Raw genomic sequence first — 13,863 nt, forward strand, 5'->3', positions numbered from 1 at the left:
CATGGGCTTTGACTGCAGGTGAACCATCTAAATTTTGTCATCCTCGGATTTGTTTACCTCCACAATCTTTTTCAAGCCCATGCATGGACAGAGTGACCTATATTTGGTTTATTTTATTCGTTCTGCCTTGTAAGTTTTGGATAGAGATACCACAACTTTCTTGGCAGACATTTAGGTCAAGCCAGTGTAGGGGAATCATTTGATTCTGAAGGTAAGGAATTGCTCTTTTCCCTAAATGCTTCCAGTAATCACATTTTGAGAGCCTTACGAACACAGGGGCCTTGCATTTTTCTGTCGGAAGGCAGCAAGAACCAACTTCTGAACAACTCCAAGGTTTTTGGAGCACTGGCTACCAAAATCAAAGAACTAAATGTGCGCACAGTGGAAGCCACAGCACTCGGATCTTAGTCCCGCCTTGAACAAGCCAGGTAGCAGTTCTGCTGAAGAGATTCCTGTCTCGCCTGCCAAGCACTGAAGTACTTTTCAGGGTGGAATATGACTGGAGGGATTGATTTCTGAGCCCTGCCAGGAGGATGACATTGTGCTAAAACAGCCAGAACCAGCACAGTTAATCATTGTTGTACGATGTTTATATGGTGTGGGATACAACAAGCTAATGGAGAGATCCACTGGGAAGATGAACTTTCTTCCTTTGCCCATTTACAGCTCAAATGAATGTTTACAAGAACCTGTAACAGAAGCAAACCATCTCCCTAATCACTTCATATTCACCTCCAGATCACTGCACTCCCTGTTGCTAAAAGGTGCAGAAATGGGGCACCATCCCAGATGAGGGTGTTGAGTTTTACTCCCATATCAGCTTGGATGAAGGCAGAGGATGAATTTATGAAAAATATAAGAGGGGAAAATATAAAATTTAAATAGACTTAGCAGGCTCATAAAGAGAATTAGCTCAGTGTGAGTTCTTTAGAAGCTATTTCTGCATCTTTCTCCAGAAAGTTATTAGACTGTTCTTATTTTTTCAAAATCTGTTCACCCATTCCAAATTTTGACGGATATTTTAAAAGCTCATTTTTGTTAAGAAGAAAACAACATTTGACAGAGCTGGCTTATTTTTGACAATCTGGGGGCTGGCAGTGGATGAAGAGAATTGTTTTTGCAGACCCACTGAATGAATCAGGAAAGTTTCATCTTTGCTTCAAACTTTCCCAAGGCTTTAAAGAGTTTCTGAAATGTTCTCTTCACTCCAGGCTCCCTCATTCTCAGTCTCCCTGTGTGTCTTGAGGACACTGTCAGTATCCCCCTCCCACCCCTATATTCTGAGGATGAATTGTTTCATGTTTGTTTATGCTAAGCCATGAAAGCTTGAAATTGAAATTTGTTTGCTCCTCTGCTTCCCATTCATATATGTTCCCATTCATTGTACATTTTTGCTATAGGATTTTATCTCGAGGGTGCTGAACTGTGTGAGGCTGCAAATATGCAGAGAGAACAAAAAAAAAAGTAATTCTGTGAGCCTGTGAAGTCGCCTGTCCCACAGCAGGGTTCTCTGGTGTCCACTGAGGTATAAGCAGCAAGTGAAACTTTCCCTGTGCCTGAGACTTTCCTAGAATTATAAAGAAAAAGTGTTTAGTGTAGCCCTATGGAGATCTTCAGCCCATTCTCAAAGCAGGGCTAACTTCAGTGTTGTGTTGGCTACTTAGGGCTTTTTACAGGCAAGATTTGAAAATCTCCATGGATAAAAAAATCATAATGTGGGAGGGTTTTCTCCTCATTTGAGTTCTCTGTTGCCTAATTAAAATTGACTTCATTATATAACCTTTTCAATGGTGATTAAAAGCTGTGGATGTCCCATCCCCAAAAGTGTTCAAGGATGGATGGAGCTTGAAGGAACCTGGTCCAGTGAAAGATGTTCCTGCCCCTGTCAGGGGCTTGGAACTAAATGGTCTTTAATGACTCTTCCAACCCAAATCTTTCCATGATCAACTTCCACCTGAACTCTTTCCTGGTCTTTCTGTATAACAATTACCAGAAGACTTCATTTTCCCTGGTGTTTCATCCTCACCTCTTTCTTGAATAGTTACATGCCTTTGGTAAATGTTGTGTTCTTTTATACATCTCAGAAAAGGGTATAATAATAATTTTTTCTGACAATTTTACACCCATTTGCACCTATTTTTGAGGATAACCAAAAAAAAATCCCAACAAAAAGAAAACCCAAAACCAAAAACTCTGAATCCCTTTAGGTTTAAATTTTTTAGCTTTAACATTCTCATCAGGATTCCCAAACTAATCTATCATTGCACCATTATTCATTGCAGTAAGATGTTTCATTGCTCAGGAACCAAAATGGGTAGTTTCAGCTTGGCTTGGTATCAAATCACATTCTGCTGGTGTGTTGCAGTGATTGATAGAAGCCACACTTTGACAGAAGCCACGCTTTGAGTGCTTTACATTCCTGTTCCAAGCATCCAAATCAGATAAGTGACCCATGTCCCATGGGATGGCACCAAATCCCTCACACGTGGCTTTGAGTTAGGAAGAGGAGGGGTCGTGGATCATCATGAGAAATGTTTCTTTGCAAGGTATCTTCTCTTCTGGGGTGGACAGTGCGCCCAGCTGCTGGGACTGTGGACAATTTAAAGCCTAAGTGATTTGAGGTAGGGATTGGAAGTGGACCAGAGACCACCATGCTGTCAAATAGTTCCTCATTCTCTGTGTTGTTTGGGCTGAGGCAGCACCACACAGAGAAGCTCAGGTGGTAAAACTCTGCCCTTTAAATTAACAAGTGATTGGGAAAAATCTTAGCCTGATTTAACTCCCTGCTAAAGCATCTGGCCTTTTTATTGATTGCAATCAGAGACAGAGCAGGACTTTACAGCTTCTTTGCCATCTTCTGAAATGTTATGTGACGAACATAACACTGGTATTATTTCTGCTTTGAAATGTTAGTTTATCAAGGTAGTGATTCTGGGAAGAACATTTGCAACATTCTCAGTTTCTGGTGGACTTTCCAAAAATGAAATAATCTGGAGGTTTTGGTGTGGTTTTTTGTTTGGGTTTAGATTTTTTGATAGGAGTTTTGTTAACTGATTTGGCCACATTGTGCCTTTGCTAAAGCAGAGTAGTCACCTGGCAGGTGTTAAAATAATCTAATAGAATAAGGTTAATCTTCTCTCTTTAATTAGACAGCCATATGTAACACACCCAGTGGGCCAGATAACCTTGAAATTTAAAGTGAGAATAAAGACAGATTTGAGAGGAAAATATCTTTAGTTACAAGTGGTAAAGAGTAGAAGAAACAGAAGGAAATGATCACTGATACAACAGCACAACCCTACACAATCCCTTTTCTCCATCCAAACCCTTAGAGAATGTTTCTCAAAAACTGGACTGGGATATTTCATGTTTATCTTATCCTATATGCTCTTATAGGCATTGCAGGTTTGTTAAGTACAAACTTGCGCAATCTTGGTGTAAATGAACCTCAACAAAATTCAGGGTCTATCAGAAAACCTTTCTTTGATTACATAGATCACTTAATCTCATAGATCACTTAATCTGTGGAACCTAATAAATCCCTGTTGCATATAAAACCTTAAAGAGAAGACCTTGTAAAACCCTGGCTCAGGCCTGGTACTTTGGCTAAGCAGAACAGGACTGTGGGAAAGGGGCTCAGCTGAATTAGGGGTAGAAAAACAAGTTATGTAACCATTGTGTGTTCACATTGTGGTGTGTGGTGGTTGGTTGAATGATGTTTGTTATGATTTAAAACTGTGGAGCTGATAACAAGGCTTTAAAAGGCCTGGGTTTTGGAATAAAGGGCTCTCCTTTGCACCTACCTGGGGACCCTGGGTCACTGTGGACCCTCACCTACATATCCCCATCACTGGAGCACCAAAACACTTCATAATCCTTTATGTATTTCCCTCTCCAAACGCCATGGAGGGATTATACTTATTTTTACAAGAGGCATTGCAGCTGTGCCCTAGGTTAGATAAGAGGCAGTGACAGGACAGTCTCATGGTGTCACCCTGAGTGAACCACTGTGTCACTTGTCCCTCTCCTGTATTGTGACAACTGGGCTTGCATACAACTGTAAAACTTTCACTCAGTTGTGGTAAAGGGAGTGTTTGGCAAATGGGGATGTCCCTGGCTCTAACTCCTGATGATATTTAATACCTGCTGGCCAATGCAGCAGGAGAAGGCTGCTTGCAGACCAGAGTACAGGGAAAGTCAAAAGGGCCTTCCCTCCCTCCAACCCAAAATAAATGCCTCCTTATAAATGCAAAAACTCACTTTCAAGCTGAACAATTTGCAGATGCAGCAAGACTATGCAGGAAGACAATTAATATTCTGGCTACGTATGGGAGTGAGAAGTACCTAAGTGTGTCAGAGCGTGTTAGCAAACATTATAAAAAGGAGCCAGCAGCTGTGCTCTGGTGCTGAGGAGTTAAGCTTTGCTTGTTAGGGTTCAGCCAGCAGCTTCCCAGTCCTGTGCTGCTTCCCTGAGGGCCAGCACACACCTTCTTGGCAGTTTGGGATCAGGTCAAACCCTTCCTTCAGGACATCCAAGAGGAAAAGGTCTTTGTGATGATGGAGATGGATGATTTCTGGCTGAGGTCTGGCATGGCCTATGAGGATGTCCAGGGTAGTACTCTGGTACCCTGAAATGTAGCAAAGTAATCCTTTAATTCTGTTCAGGAGAGTAAAAGAATTATCAGGTACAGTGCTAACCCCATCACCACGTGTTACAGCAGGTTCTCAGACACAACTGAATGCAGCTGTATCAGGATATAAAGACAAGAAAAATGGCTGAATTAAGGTATAACTGAAACCCACTCAAAACCCATTCATGGTCCAGTAATACCTTGCCATTTTCTAGTCATCTCTGACAAAGTTAGATGTTTCTAATATTCTGTCCACTCACAGTGCTGTTTTTTGTCAGATTTGGAGAAACCTTGAGTACAGTCAGCTTCAGCTCAAATCAGAGTTAGGTGCTGGACAAGTAACAGGCTATGTAAACCCAAAGTCCTATCCTCGGCCTCTCAGATAGAATGGCTCAAATTAGTGGCTGTCTCTTATGTAAGCCAGTTTTTGTCCCAGTTGCTCTTCTATGAACTGGGGACCATGTGGTCCCCTCTTGTACCAGTGCTGTTGGGAAAATTAGCCCATCAGTGCTTATAAGGCAGTTGTCTCCCGCAGTGGTGAGCACTTTAGAAAAGCCATGAAGAGCTGAATAGCTCTGTCCTTGGAGCAGGCTTTGAGTAGCATGCAGTAAGCAGCAGCCTAGGGCTGTATATTGAACAATAAGGAAAACCAAAATACTGAAGAGTTCACTCATTAATGACCAGTGAGGATCCTGTGACAGTATAAAGGGAGAGCCTGTGGAAAAGCACCCAGTGCTCCTGCAGTAAAGGCTGTGCCACAACAGTGACAAGCACAGGGCTGAGGAAGGCTCTGTGGACCTGTGCAATGTCCTGACTTTTAAGAGCTCAGCATTGTGACATCAATGTTGGGTTGTTTGAGTGCAGCTCTCTGTGTGTAATGGTCTGGTAGTGAGAGCTGAACCATCTTCTGGGGGTGTTCCTCTCATGCTGGTCTGCAGGGAACAGGATGTGTCTTTCCTCTTTCCTAGAAGTGAGTAGAATTCCAGATTTGTGTGCCAGGCAGGATAGGAGATGTGTAATATGGAGTTATACCATCCTATAACAGCTGGAGTATTCCCTAATAATTGTGAGATGTGTTGTGTGTCTGACTATTTGCACAGCCTGAGGAAGGCCAGCAGTGGGAACAAAAGCACAATTCAAGAGCAGCCATGTCTCCAGAAATGCGTGTATCAGCTGTTTTCTGTGAACCACTGTGATGATGAAACACTTATTTCCACCCACTTATTCCTGCCCCTCCAAAAATATAGACAAACCAATAAAAATACAAATTTTTAAAGAAGGATTGCTTATCTGAAGGGAAATATTTGTTAGGACATTGTGGGGAAGTGTCAAGTAGATAGGGCAGGAGGGCCTAGAGGAGTTTGACTTGTTGACAGGGTGGGAGTCCAGTAAATTAAGCACCTGTTAAAATTCTCTTTCTCAGTGGTTTGCAGCTTGTGATCCATGAGCAGGTGGCTTTTGGACAACATCAGAAAAGTTTATATAATACTGCATTATGGGCTACGTATGTGAGAGTTCTGAAGGCCCTGTGCCTACAGTGGAAATATTTTGGGATCCAAAAGCTGGGAAAAAACCTGTCTCCTGTGTCATTAAGTCAGTGATGTGTTTGGTTTTGAAAAGGCCAAACAATGAATCAGGCTTTAAAATGGAAGCACTGTAGGTGTTGCCATCAAGTTGTTTAAAACACCTGAGCGCCCAAGATTGGCGCGGCAGTGACTCAGATCCAGCTGGGAGCAGGAGCTGAGAAAGCCCTCCCAGGGCAGGACAGATGGGACTGGCTCCTGCAGGGTTATTTGGAGAGATCCACACCTGGGGACAGGCTCTTCCTAGGGGAGAGCTTTGCTAAGCTGGACTTGCGTCCCAGGGAAGTGCTGGAAACCTTGTCCCACTGAAAACTGGGCTGGGCGCAATGCAGATGTGAAAATAGACAGGGTCCTGTGACAGCTGCTGGGATGAGCTGCCCTGGGGAGGGGATCTCACCCTCTGACACACCAGGCACACTCACAGGGTGGAGTTCTCCTACCTGCAGGATAGGTTTTTATTTCCAGCATGCTGCTTTGTGCCCAGGAATCCTTCTGGCATTACTCGGGGTGTGTAAGGAGGGTTAATACAAGAATTGAGACGTATCCTGAAGATCAGAGTGTGCCTGTGTCAGGCACGGATGTGTGTCTTCCTTGGTGTGTGTGCCTGTGACACCTATTACCAGCCCTGAGAAATGCATGTATTCATCAGATGGAGAAAATATCCCTTTGTGTTTATTCTTATTTAACATTGTTTACACAGAAAATGGAGAAACACATCTTTAACCGTCATGTACGATCTAAAATTATGTCAGTACACCCGGCAGAGCTCATTCTGCAAACATGTACTCCACCGTGTGGTCTCTGCCAGCTAATGCTGCTCTCTGCCTGGAGCACACTGCAGTGCCTCTGTTAAATAGCCTTTGTGAAGGTTTCCAGAGCTCTAAATTAAAAATGCAGAAAGCTGGGGAGGAGGAGAGAATTTTCAGAGCAGGGGTTCTCTGTAGCTGGAGCGTTAGGATGTCTTGCTACCTAATTGCTTTAGAATATGTGGGCTTGAATGAGTCCTTTTTAATGAATAATAGGCAAATGCACAAATGGCAAACCCCAAGCACCCAGACAGTGAAACACACACTAATGAAGACCTGGCTTGGCTGGCAGGTGTGCAGCTGATTTGTAAAACGCCATGAACATATCAGTTTTGAAGTGATATTTGTGAAAAGAAGCAAACCTTGTGCGGGCTGCCCTTGCCTTTGCTCCCTGCCCCTGCCATCCCTGCTGCAGCCCCATGGCAGTGCCTGCAAGGGACAGCAGCCAAAGGGACCAGCTACCCTCTGTCTGCCCTCTAAAAACAGCGCTCCCCCTTCCCCTCTGCCTTCCCAACTCAAATCCTACCCCTGCTGGTGGTGCCACGCGTGGGTTGGAGCTCCCTGGCTTTGTGTGTGTGGAGATTATCTGGAGATTCACCTGGTGCTGATCCAATGAGCCAATGCAGCCTCACAAAGCTGGAGGGAAGGGTGCACAGTTCTCTTTGTAATAAATCACATGGCGTGAAAAAGGATTTCTTTACCTCCTTTCCTCCATTATTCTCCGTATCTCACCTTGTGGAAATGGGTCTGTAAGGGAGAGATTTAGACTCATATGGCAGGAAAAACGAGCAGGGCAGGGAGAGCTGAAGGTAAAGGAAGGCAGAGTTCCTGGAGGTTTTGTAACTTGGAGATTCCAGGAAGAAGAGATTCTTTCTTCTTCCTGAAAGAATAGGAAGAAGCCCTGAAAAATAAACCCAGCATGGGCCTTGGTACTAAATCCTTCCTCAGGGTGTTGTCACTAAAGCAGCTGCATAAGAAATCCTTAGAAGCAGTGATGAGTTCAGTCCCAGAGAGGGTTCCTGTCCAGAGAACTGCCCAGCAAGCTGGGTGCTGGTCTGAACATCTTTGGTTTTACTGAGTTGAGCTGGTAACCTCTTCAGATCTGGCTGCCTCCCAAGTAGGGAGGGATGAATACTGCAAAATGTTTCAGTTTCCAGTGCAATTTTGAAACTCATTTGCTTTGACTGAATTTGCACTGTGTTTATGTAAATTTATAAACACTGTAATAAATTTATCTACTTATAGAAAACAGAAATTTTAGAAAAAGGCTGGAAAACATTGGTGAAACACGAATTCTAATTCAACAAGAATATTCACAGAACCTGATTTAAATGAGCATTCAGTCACGAAGCAGAAGCACAGCATGTGGTCTCTATATCTAGCAAACTATAGCAAGCATAATCCAAAATTCAAACAATGGTTATCAGCTTAAATGCTTGAAATTACATACATGTCATTTTTTGATGCGATGACTATGTGACCAAATCCTAGGTTTTTACAGTAGGAATGAAGACCAAAATCAGGTAATAGCTGCAGGTTGCTACTTTGCTTGTAGCTATCTGTTCTATGTTTTTTCCTGATCTGGGAGAGTCTGTGCTAGCACATAATTCTCATCAGGCTCTGTGGCATTGTGATCTGCCACATTCATAAGAGCATTCATGGGCATGGCCATTAATGCTCATGGTATAGGATATCCTCCAGTGCCCTTGCTCCAACCCTCACTAATTCTGGAGCTGGTTTTGTATTCCCTTGTACCTCTTGGAGTCTGTAATGTTTCCTGATTTTTCTGTCTTCTGTGTCTCCCTTCTAAGAGCATCCTTAAGCAGTCTTTTGATATAATTTAGGGGATCTTTTTCCCCCTTGTTAATTTTATACTGAACACATTAGTTTATTTACAGCACAAAATAAATCTAATCTGTATAGGGCAGATTTGGAAACACTTTGTAAATTAGGGGAACGCAGCCATATGAGGAACGTCTTTGAAGCAAAGGACAACACTTGCACTCTGAGTAAAAGAGCTGGACTCAAATATTGAGAAATTATGTATTATTTTAGGACATACTTGTTTCCCACCATGGACCTGCTGTTTCCAGAGCATATCTGTATTTCTACTTTGCCTACCCAGTGTTTGAAGCAGCAGGCAAAGAGTTAAGCAGTGGAACCAGCAGCAAAGTGCTCCAGAAATCAGCTGGTTTAAGACTGGGAGGACAAATTAAAAAGCAGTGCAAGACGCAATTTTCAAGTTATCCTGTTCGAGCTCTTGCATTGGAGGCATTAGCCATGAGGGAGATCACATCAGCTGGGAGCAAGATAATAAAATGAATGCAGGATCTGTAATGGGCACGTGGGAGACGCTCGCCGTATGTTTTGGCCATGTCCTGATATACGTGAGCTCTGGGAGACAGTTCTACATGTAATGGAGTCAATAATCAAATCTGAAGTACCAAGGAACACAACTTGATGTTTCCTTAGAGAGGCCACAAGTTTGCAGCAGATGAATAAAGAGAGGCTGTGGTAGATACAAATTTGTCTTTAGGCAAAAAAGGAAAGAAAAAAGACTTGAAAAGTGGAAGCGGGGAGAAAATATTACACTGTTTCCAGGCTGGAGAGAAATAGTAATGCCTACATCAGAAAGTTAATTAATTGTTGTTACATTGATAAATATGTGATATACCACATCAAAGACTAGCTAAATGATATTTGGAAATTAATTTGGATTCCTATTAAACAGAGCTTCGAGGAGCTTCCCAAATGAATTACTTGTTTGTTAAGCATTGCTTCCTTCTGTTTATAAAGTCTTTTCAAGTAAAGACAACTATTTTCAACTGTTCTTGTTGTTTTAAATGAACGATGAGATTCATCTCTTACCAGACATTCCTGACACATCCAAATTCTGCAAATTGCAATACCTCACTTAGGATCTTAAACATTAGGTATTGCTTAACTCTTTTCTCTATGGGGATGACTTAGATAAAGTTATCTAGAAAGTCCCAACCCCCAGATTTAATATTGACAGTATGCTCATTTTCTCTAGTGTTAAATATTATTAAAAGAAAATGTGTGACACTTTAACTATATAAATCGAGGTTCAGATTCTGAGCTCTTAAGAAAGTTTCTCTACAGTAAGAATGTTGTTTTCTTGGGAACTGTGCCAAAATACAATAAAACTCATGGCAGTTTCTGTTTTTATTAAATGAAAAACTCATTCTACTCATTCTGCTCTTCTGCCAGTTTTATCCTGGTGTAATTCCACCTATGTCTCTGGAAGTACTTCAGGGTTTTATTAATGTCTATGAGTTCAAAAGCAGATAGGATTTAGTAGAGCCGAGTGCAGAGAGTTTACATGCAGACAAAAAGAAGAGAGAGACAGAAATCTGACACAATATGCCATAGAGTGGGATGCCAGCAACTTTCTGAGTTGTCTGTGGAATTGTAGTTGTTTAAAATGTCCAGGAAAAAAAATCCATCTGGTTTCTATACAAGCAGAGAAGTGGCTACCACGACAAGGAGGTGGCTTCTGCACCCCAGCAAGCACCCAGGGCAGCAGTGATGGAGCCGCAGAGCTGCACTTGGGCGTCTGAGCTCCCAGAGAGCTGATGGGTGGGTTGTGCCAGCCCAAGGAGCAAAGCAGCCCCTGCTTGCTTAGATACCCACAGGAATTTTTACAAAGGAATGTCACCTTAATTTTGCATCCTTTGTTTCGTAGGAAAATGTTCATTCATCAGGTTTGGAAATGAATTTCATCCTCTGGTTTCATCCTCTCACTTTTTTAAGTATTTCACCTCTGATAGCTTTATTTTCCTTTCTCTTTTCCAATTAAACCTATGTTTTGGGTCTTCAGATTCTTAGATTTTTTTTTTGTCAAAGAATAGCACTGCTGGAGTGAATCTCTTGTTTGCATATCTGTGTTTAAAAGATTAAGGCTGAACAGACATTCTTGTAATAGACATTGGATCAATGAAAGCTCTTCTTTTCTCAAGAAGCTTTAAGGCTTAGCAGCAAGGTTGATTTTTTTTGTTTGTTTGTTTTAACTATAGAAGAAGTTGCATCTCTACCTGGGCTTCTATTATTTGTAGGGTCTTCTACAGAATTCCTGAGCAAGAATTTACCCAACTCATCCCAAGCTTAGCTTGAGATGACACAGTTCTCTTCCTGCATGTATCAGTAGCCAAAGGTTTTCTAGGTGATCTCTGCAGCGGGCAAGGGACCTGATTTCCCCCTTCTCCTACTTGTGCCACTTCCAGCTTTCCAATTTCTTTTTCAAATTTCAAATTTTCAGTTTTAGTGCTCACTCTATCAATGGCCTCCTGAGTTTCAGTGGGGCCTCACAAAGAATTTGGAGGCTACTCTGTGGGGCTGTGAGCAGCAGAATCCAAGTCAGGACAGTGTCCTGGGAGGGATCTGAGCCAGGGCAGGAAGGAGAAGCCAAGGCGGCATCCATGCTCCAACGCCTACAGGATCTGACAATAAACATTTTAACTTGTTGGTTTGGTTGGCTAACTTTTGTGTAGGCAGCTGCAGGAGGGGAAGAGGCCCTGGGTTAGTGGAACAATGACATTCATGCTTTAAATCCCTTAAGCACAAACCTGATGGCCATTGATCACAATGCTCTGAGGAGCCCTGCTGAGTCAGAGCCTCTCTGAGGACGAGCTGAAGGTCCAGTTTGGTGGCGCAGTGTGTGAATCACCCTCAGCCAGAGCTCCAAAGAGAAGGGAACCTCCAAGGTCAGGCAAGGCTGTTCCAGGGCCAGCCTGCCAAGCTGGGAAAAGGCAAAGAATACAGTGAGCACAGGCTGTGGAGGGGGAGAAGGCTGAATGGCCGGGGCTGCTCCTGTTGATATTCTGCTGGTCACGTTATTTCTGAAAGGTGCCATTGCTGCAGGCTCTCCCCAGGTGAGCATTTGCTTGGTTTCCCCCATGAGAACAACATTTAACTACTTCAGCCACAGAATGTAACCCTAATTCTGCAGCTGATGCAAGGAGAGGCCGCAGCCCTGCTAAGTCTGTGTCTGTTTTGTGTGTGTGTGTGTGCAGGTGCTCCCTGCTGGGGTTCGATCTGAACCGGCACTGGGCCAATCCCTCTCCGTGGGCTCACCCCACCCTGCACGGAGTGAAGGAGCTCATCATCGACATGTACAACAACCCGGTGAGTGGGGACAGAGCTGCTGAGCCCCCCTTGTGCTCAGGGACCACCCCTCCACTGCAGGAGATCAGGGAACACCTGGGCTTTTGCCACAGGAAGCCGCAAAAGTGGAGAAAGCGCGTGGAATCATGTTCAGCTCAGATTAACTATGGAATAATTCTGAAAGCAGGGCCTCAATTCAGTTGAGCTGCTCTCATGCTCTGAGCTGGATTCAAAACCAGCAGGCCCCCCAAATTGAATTGGGGAATGGCAGCAATGCTTACCTGGGGGCTCTGGCAGTGGTGGCTGTGTGGTGCGCAGGGCAGGAGGGGGAGAATATTTGCAAATATTATATAAACACACACGAACACACTCATGCTCACTCAGAGAAGCAGAGGTGTTCCTGAAGGTGAAATCCTAGCTAATCAGAGGAGATGGATTGAGGAGAATATGGAGAAGAGGAGTGGGAGGGAGGCAGACAGCTATTGAATGTTTGACATCAAAGCACAGAAGGATTATTGAACGTGGCACCTAAGAAAAACTGCTGGGAAAAAAATGGATATGGGTAGGAAAAAAATCACTTCCAAAAAATAAGAGGAGATTTTATAGATTATTATTTTTTTCATTATAGGATTTCTGGTATTTGTCTTTTCTTTTTGCTTCTCACAATGGAGAGGGAATTTGAATCTTTAAGTCCCTGAAGTTTTGCTAATTTTTCCTTTTGTTTTTTCTTTCTTTCCTCTTTGTTTCTGTGAAAAAAGAACCTGGCTAGCCTTGCTAATAAAGAAAGAGGATTCTTACCCCTGGCTACATCATGTATAGGATAAGACCTCCTTTAATTTAACTCCTGGTTTTCCCAATACATCTTAATTAGACTTTTTATCTTCCAGTAATACCTGTACAGAGGAGTTTTTAGGTACAAGGAAGATGGGTTAATAGATAAGATCATTACATATGGACTGGAATCCAATTGCATGAAAAATATTTTCTTAGACCACTAATTGTTTGGCACAGAATTTGTCTTTCTATTCAGTTTCTGCAGCACCTTGCACTGTGCAGTGTGCCTCTGACCAAGGCTCCTAAGCTCTGTTAAAGTGGAGATGATAATGGTGGAAAGGCACAGAAAGGAGCTTTGGAGCCAGCCTGGTCTTTCCTCTGTTTTCTACCCCAAAAAGCAAGACAATTTTTGTTCTAGTCAATGGAGTGAGCATGCAGATTGCTTTAAGAAGAAGTTTTTCCCAAGAACGAAGAGGTCTTTAAACATTACAAGAAAGTGGGGTGTGGGGAAGTGCTTGTAGCCAGTAAGGCAACAAATCCTGGCACTATTAAAAGTCAGTCAGTAAAGTAAAGCTATTCTTGGAGGTAGGGGGAAGTTTTTTTCAGCTTCATCCCATTCTAAGGAATCTGAAAATTCTGGTAGCTTCCAGCTGTCCTATGTGTGAAGAATGAATTAATTTGCTTTGGTGGCTAAAATGAAAAATCAAAAGAACTGTTTGGTGAGAACTGATCTGAAATGGAAATATTTTTTTTTTCCTCCATCTTTCTGTCTCCCACTCTCTCCAGTTATCAACCTGAGATGAACCAATTCCAGCTCATTTCTTTTGAGGGAAAGGAAAGGGAGCTTTTAAAACATTAGTTTTCAAGGTTTTTAAATTTTTTTAGTACTTTTTAGAATTTTTTTTGGATTAAAGTACCAGCAAAGTTCAGGTTGCTGTTCAGAAT

At 42.7% G+C, this 13,863-nt stretch overlaps 1 protein-coding gene across 1 annotated transcript in view; it reads left to right on the forward strand.

The window, feature by feature from the left end:
* LOC102033946 (cytosolic carboxypeptidase 6-like) overlaps positions 1-13,863 on the forward strand; it is a 127,253-nt gene that overhangs the window by 48,379 nt on the left and 65,011 nt on the right. The window contains exon 4 of the mRNA XM_031058676.1: positions 12,054-12,165. Within this exon, the coding sequence (XP_030914536.1) occupies positions 12,054-12,165 (112 nt within the window). The remainder of the gene's footprint in view (positions 1-12,053; positions 12,166-13,863) is intronic.

This window comes from Geospiza fortis, unplaced genomic scaffold, assembly GCF_000277835.1.
Source record: "Geospiza fortis unplaced genomic scaffold, GeoFor_1.0 scaffold333, whole genome shotgun sequence".
NCBI lineage: Eukaryota > Metazoa > Chordata > Aves > Passeriformes > Thraupidae > Geospiza > Geospiza fortis.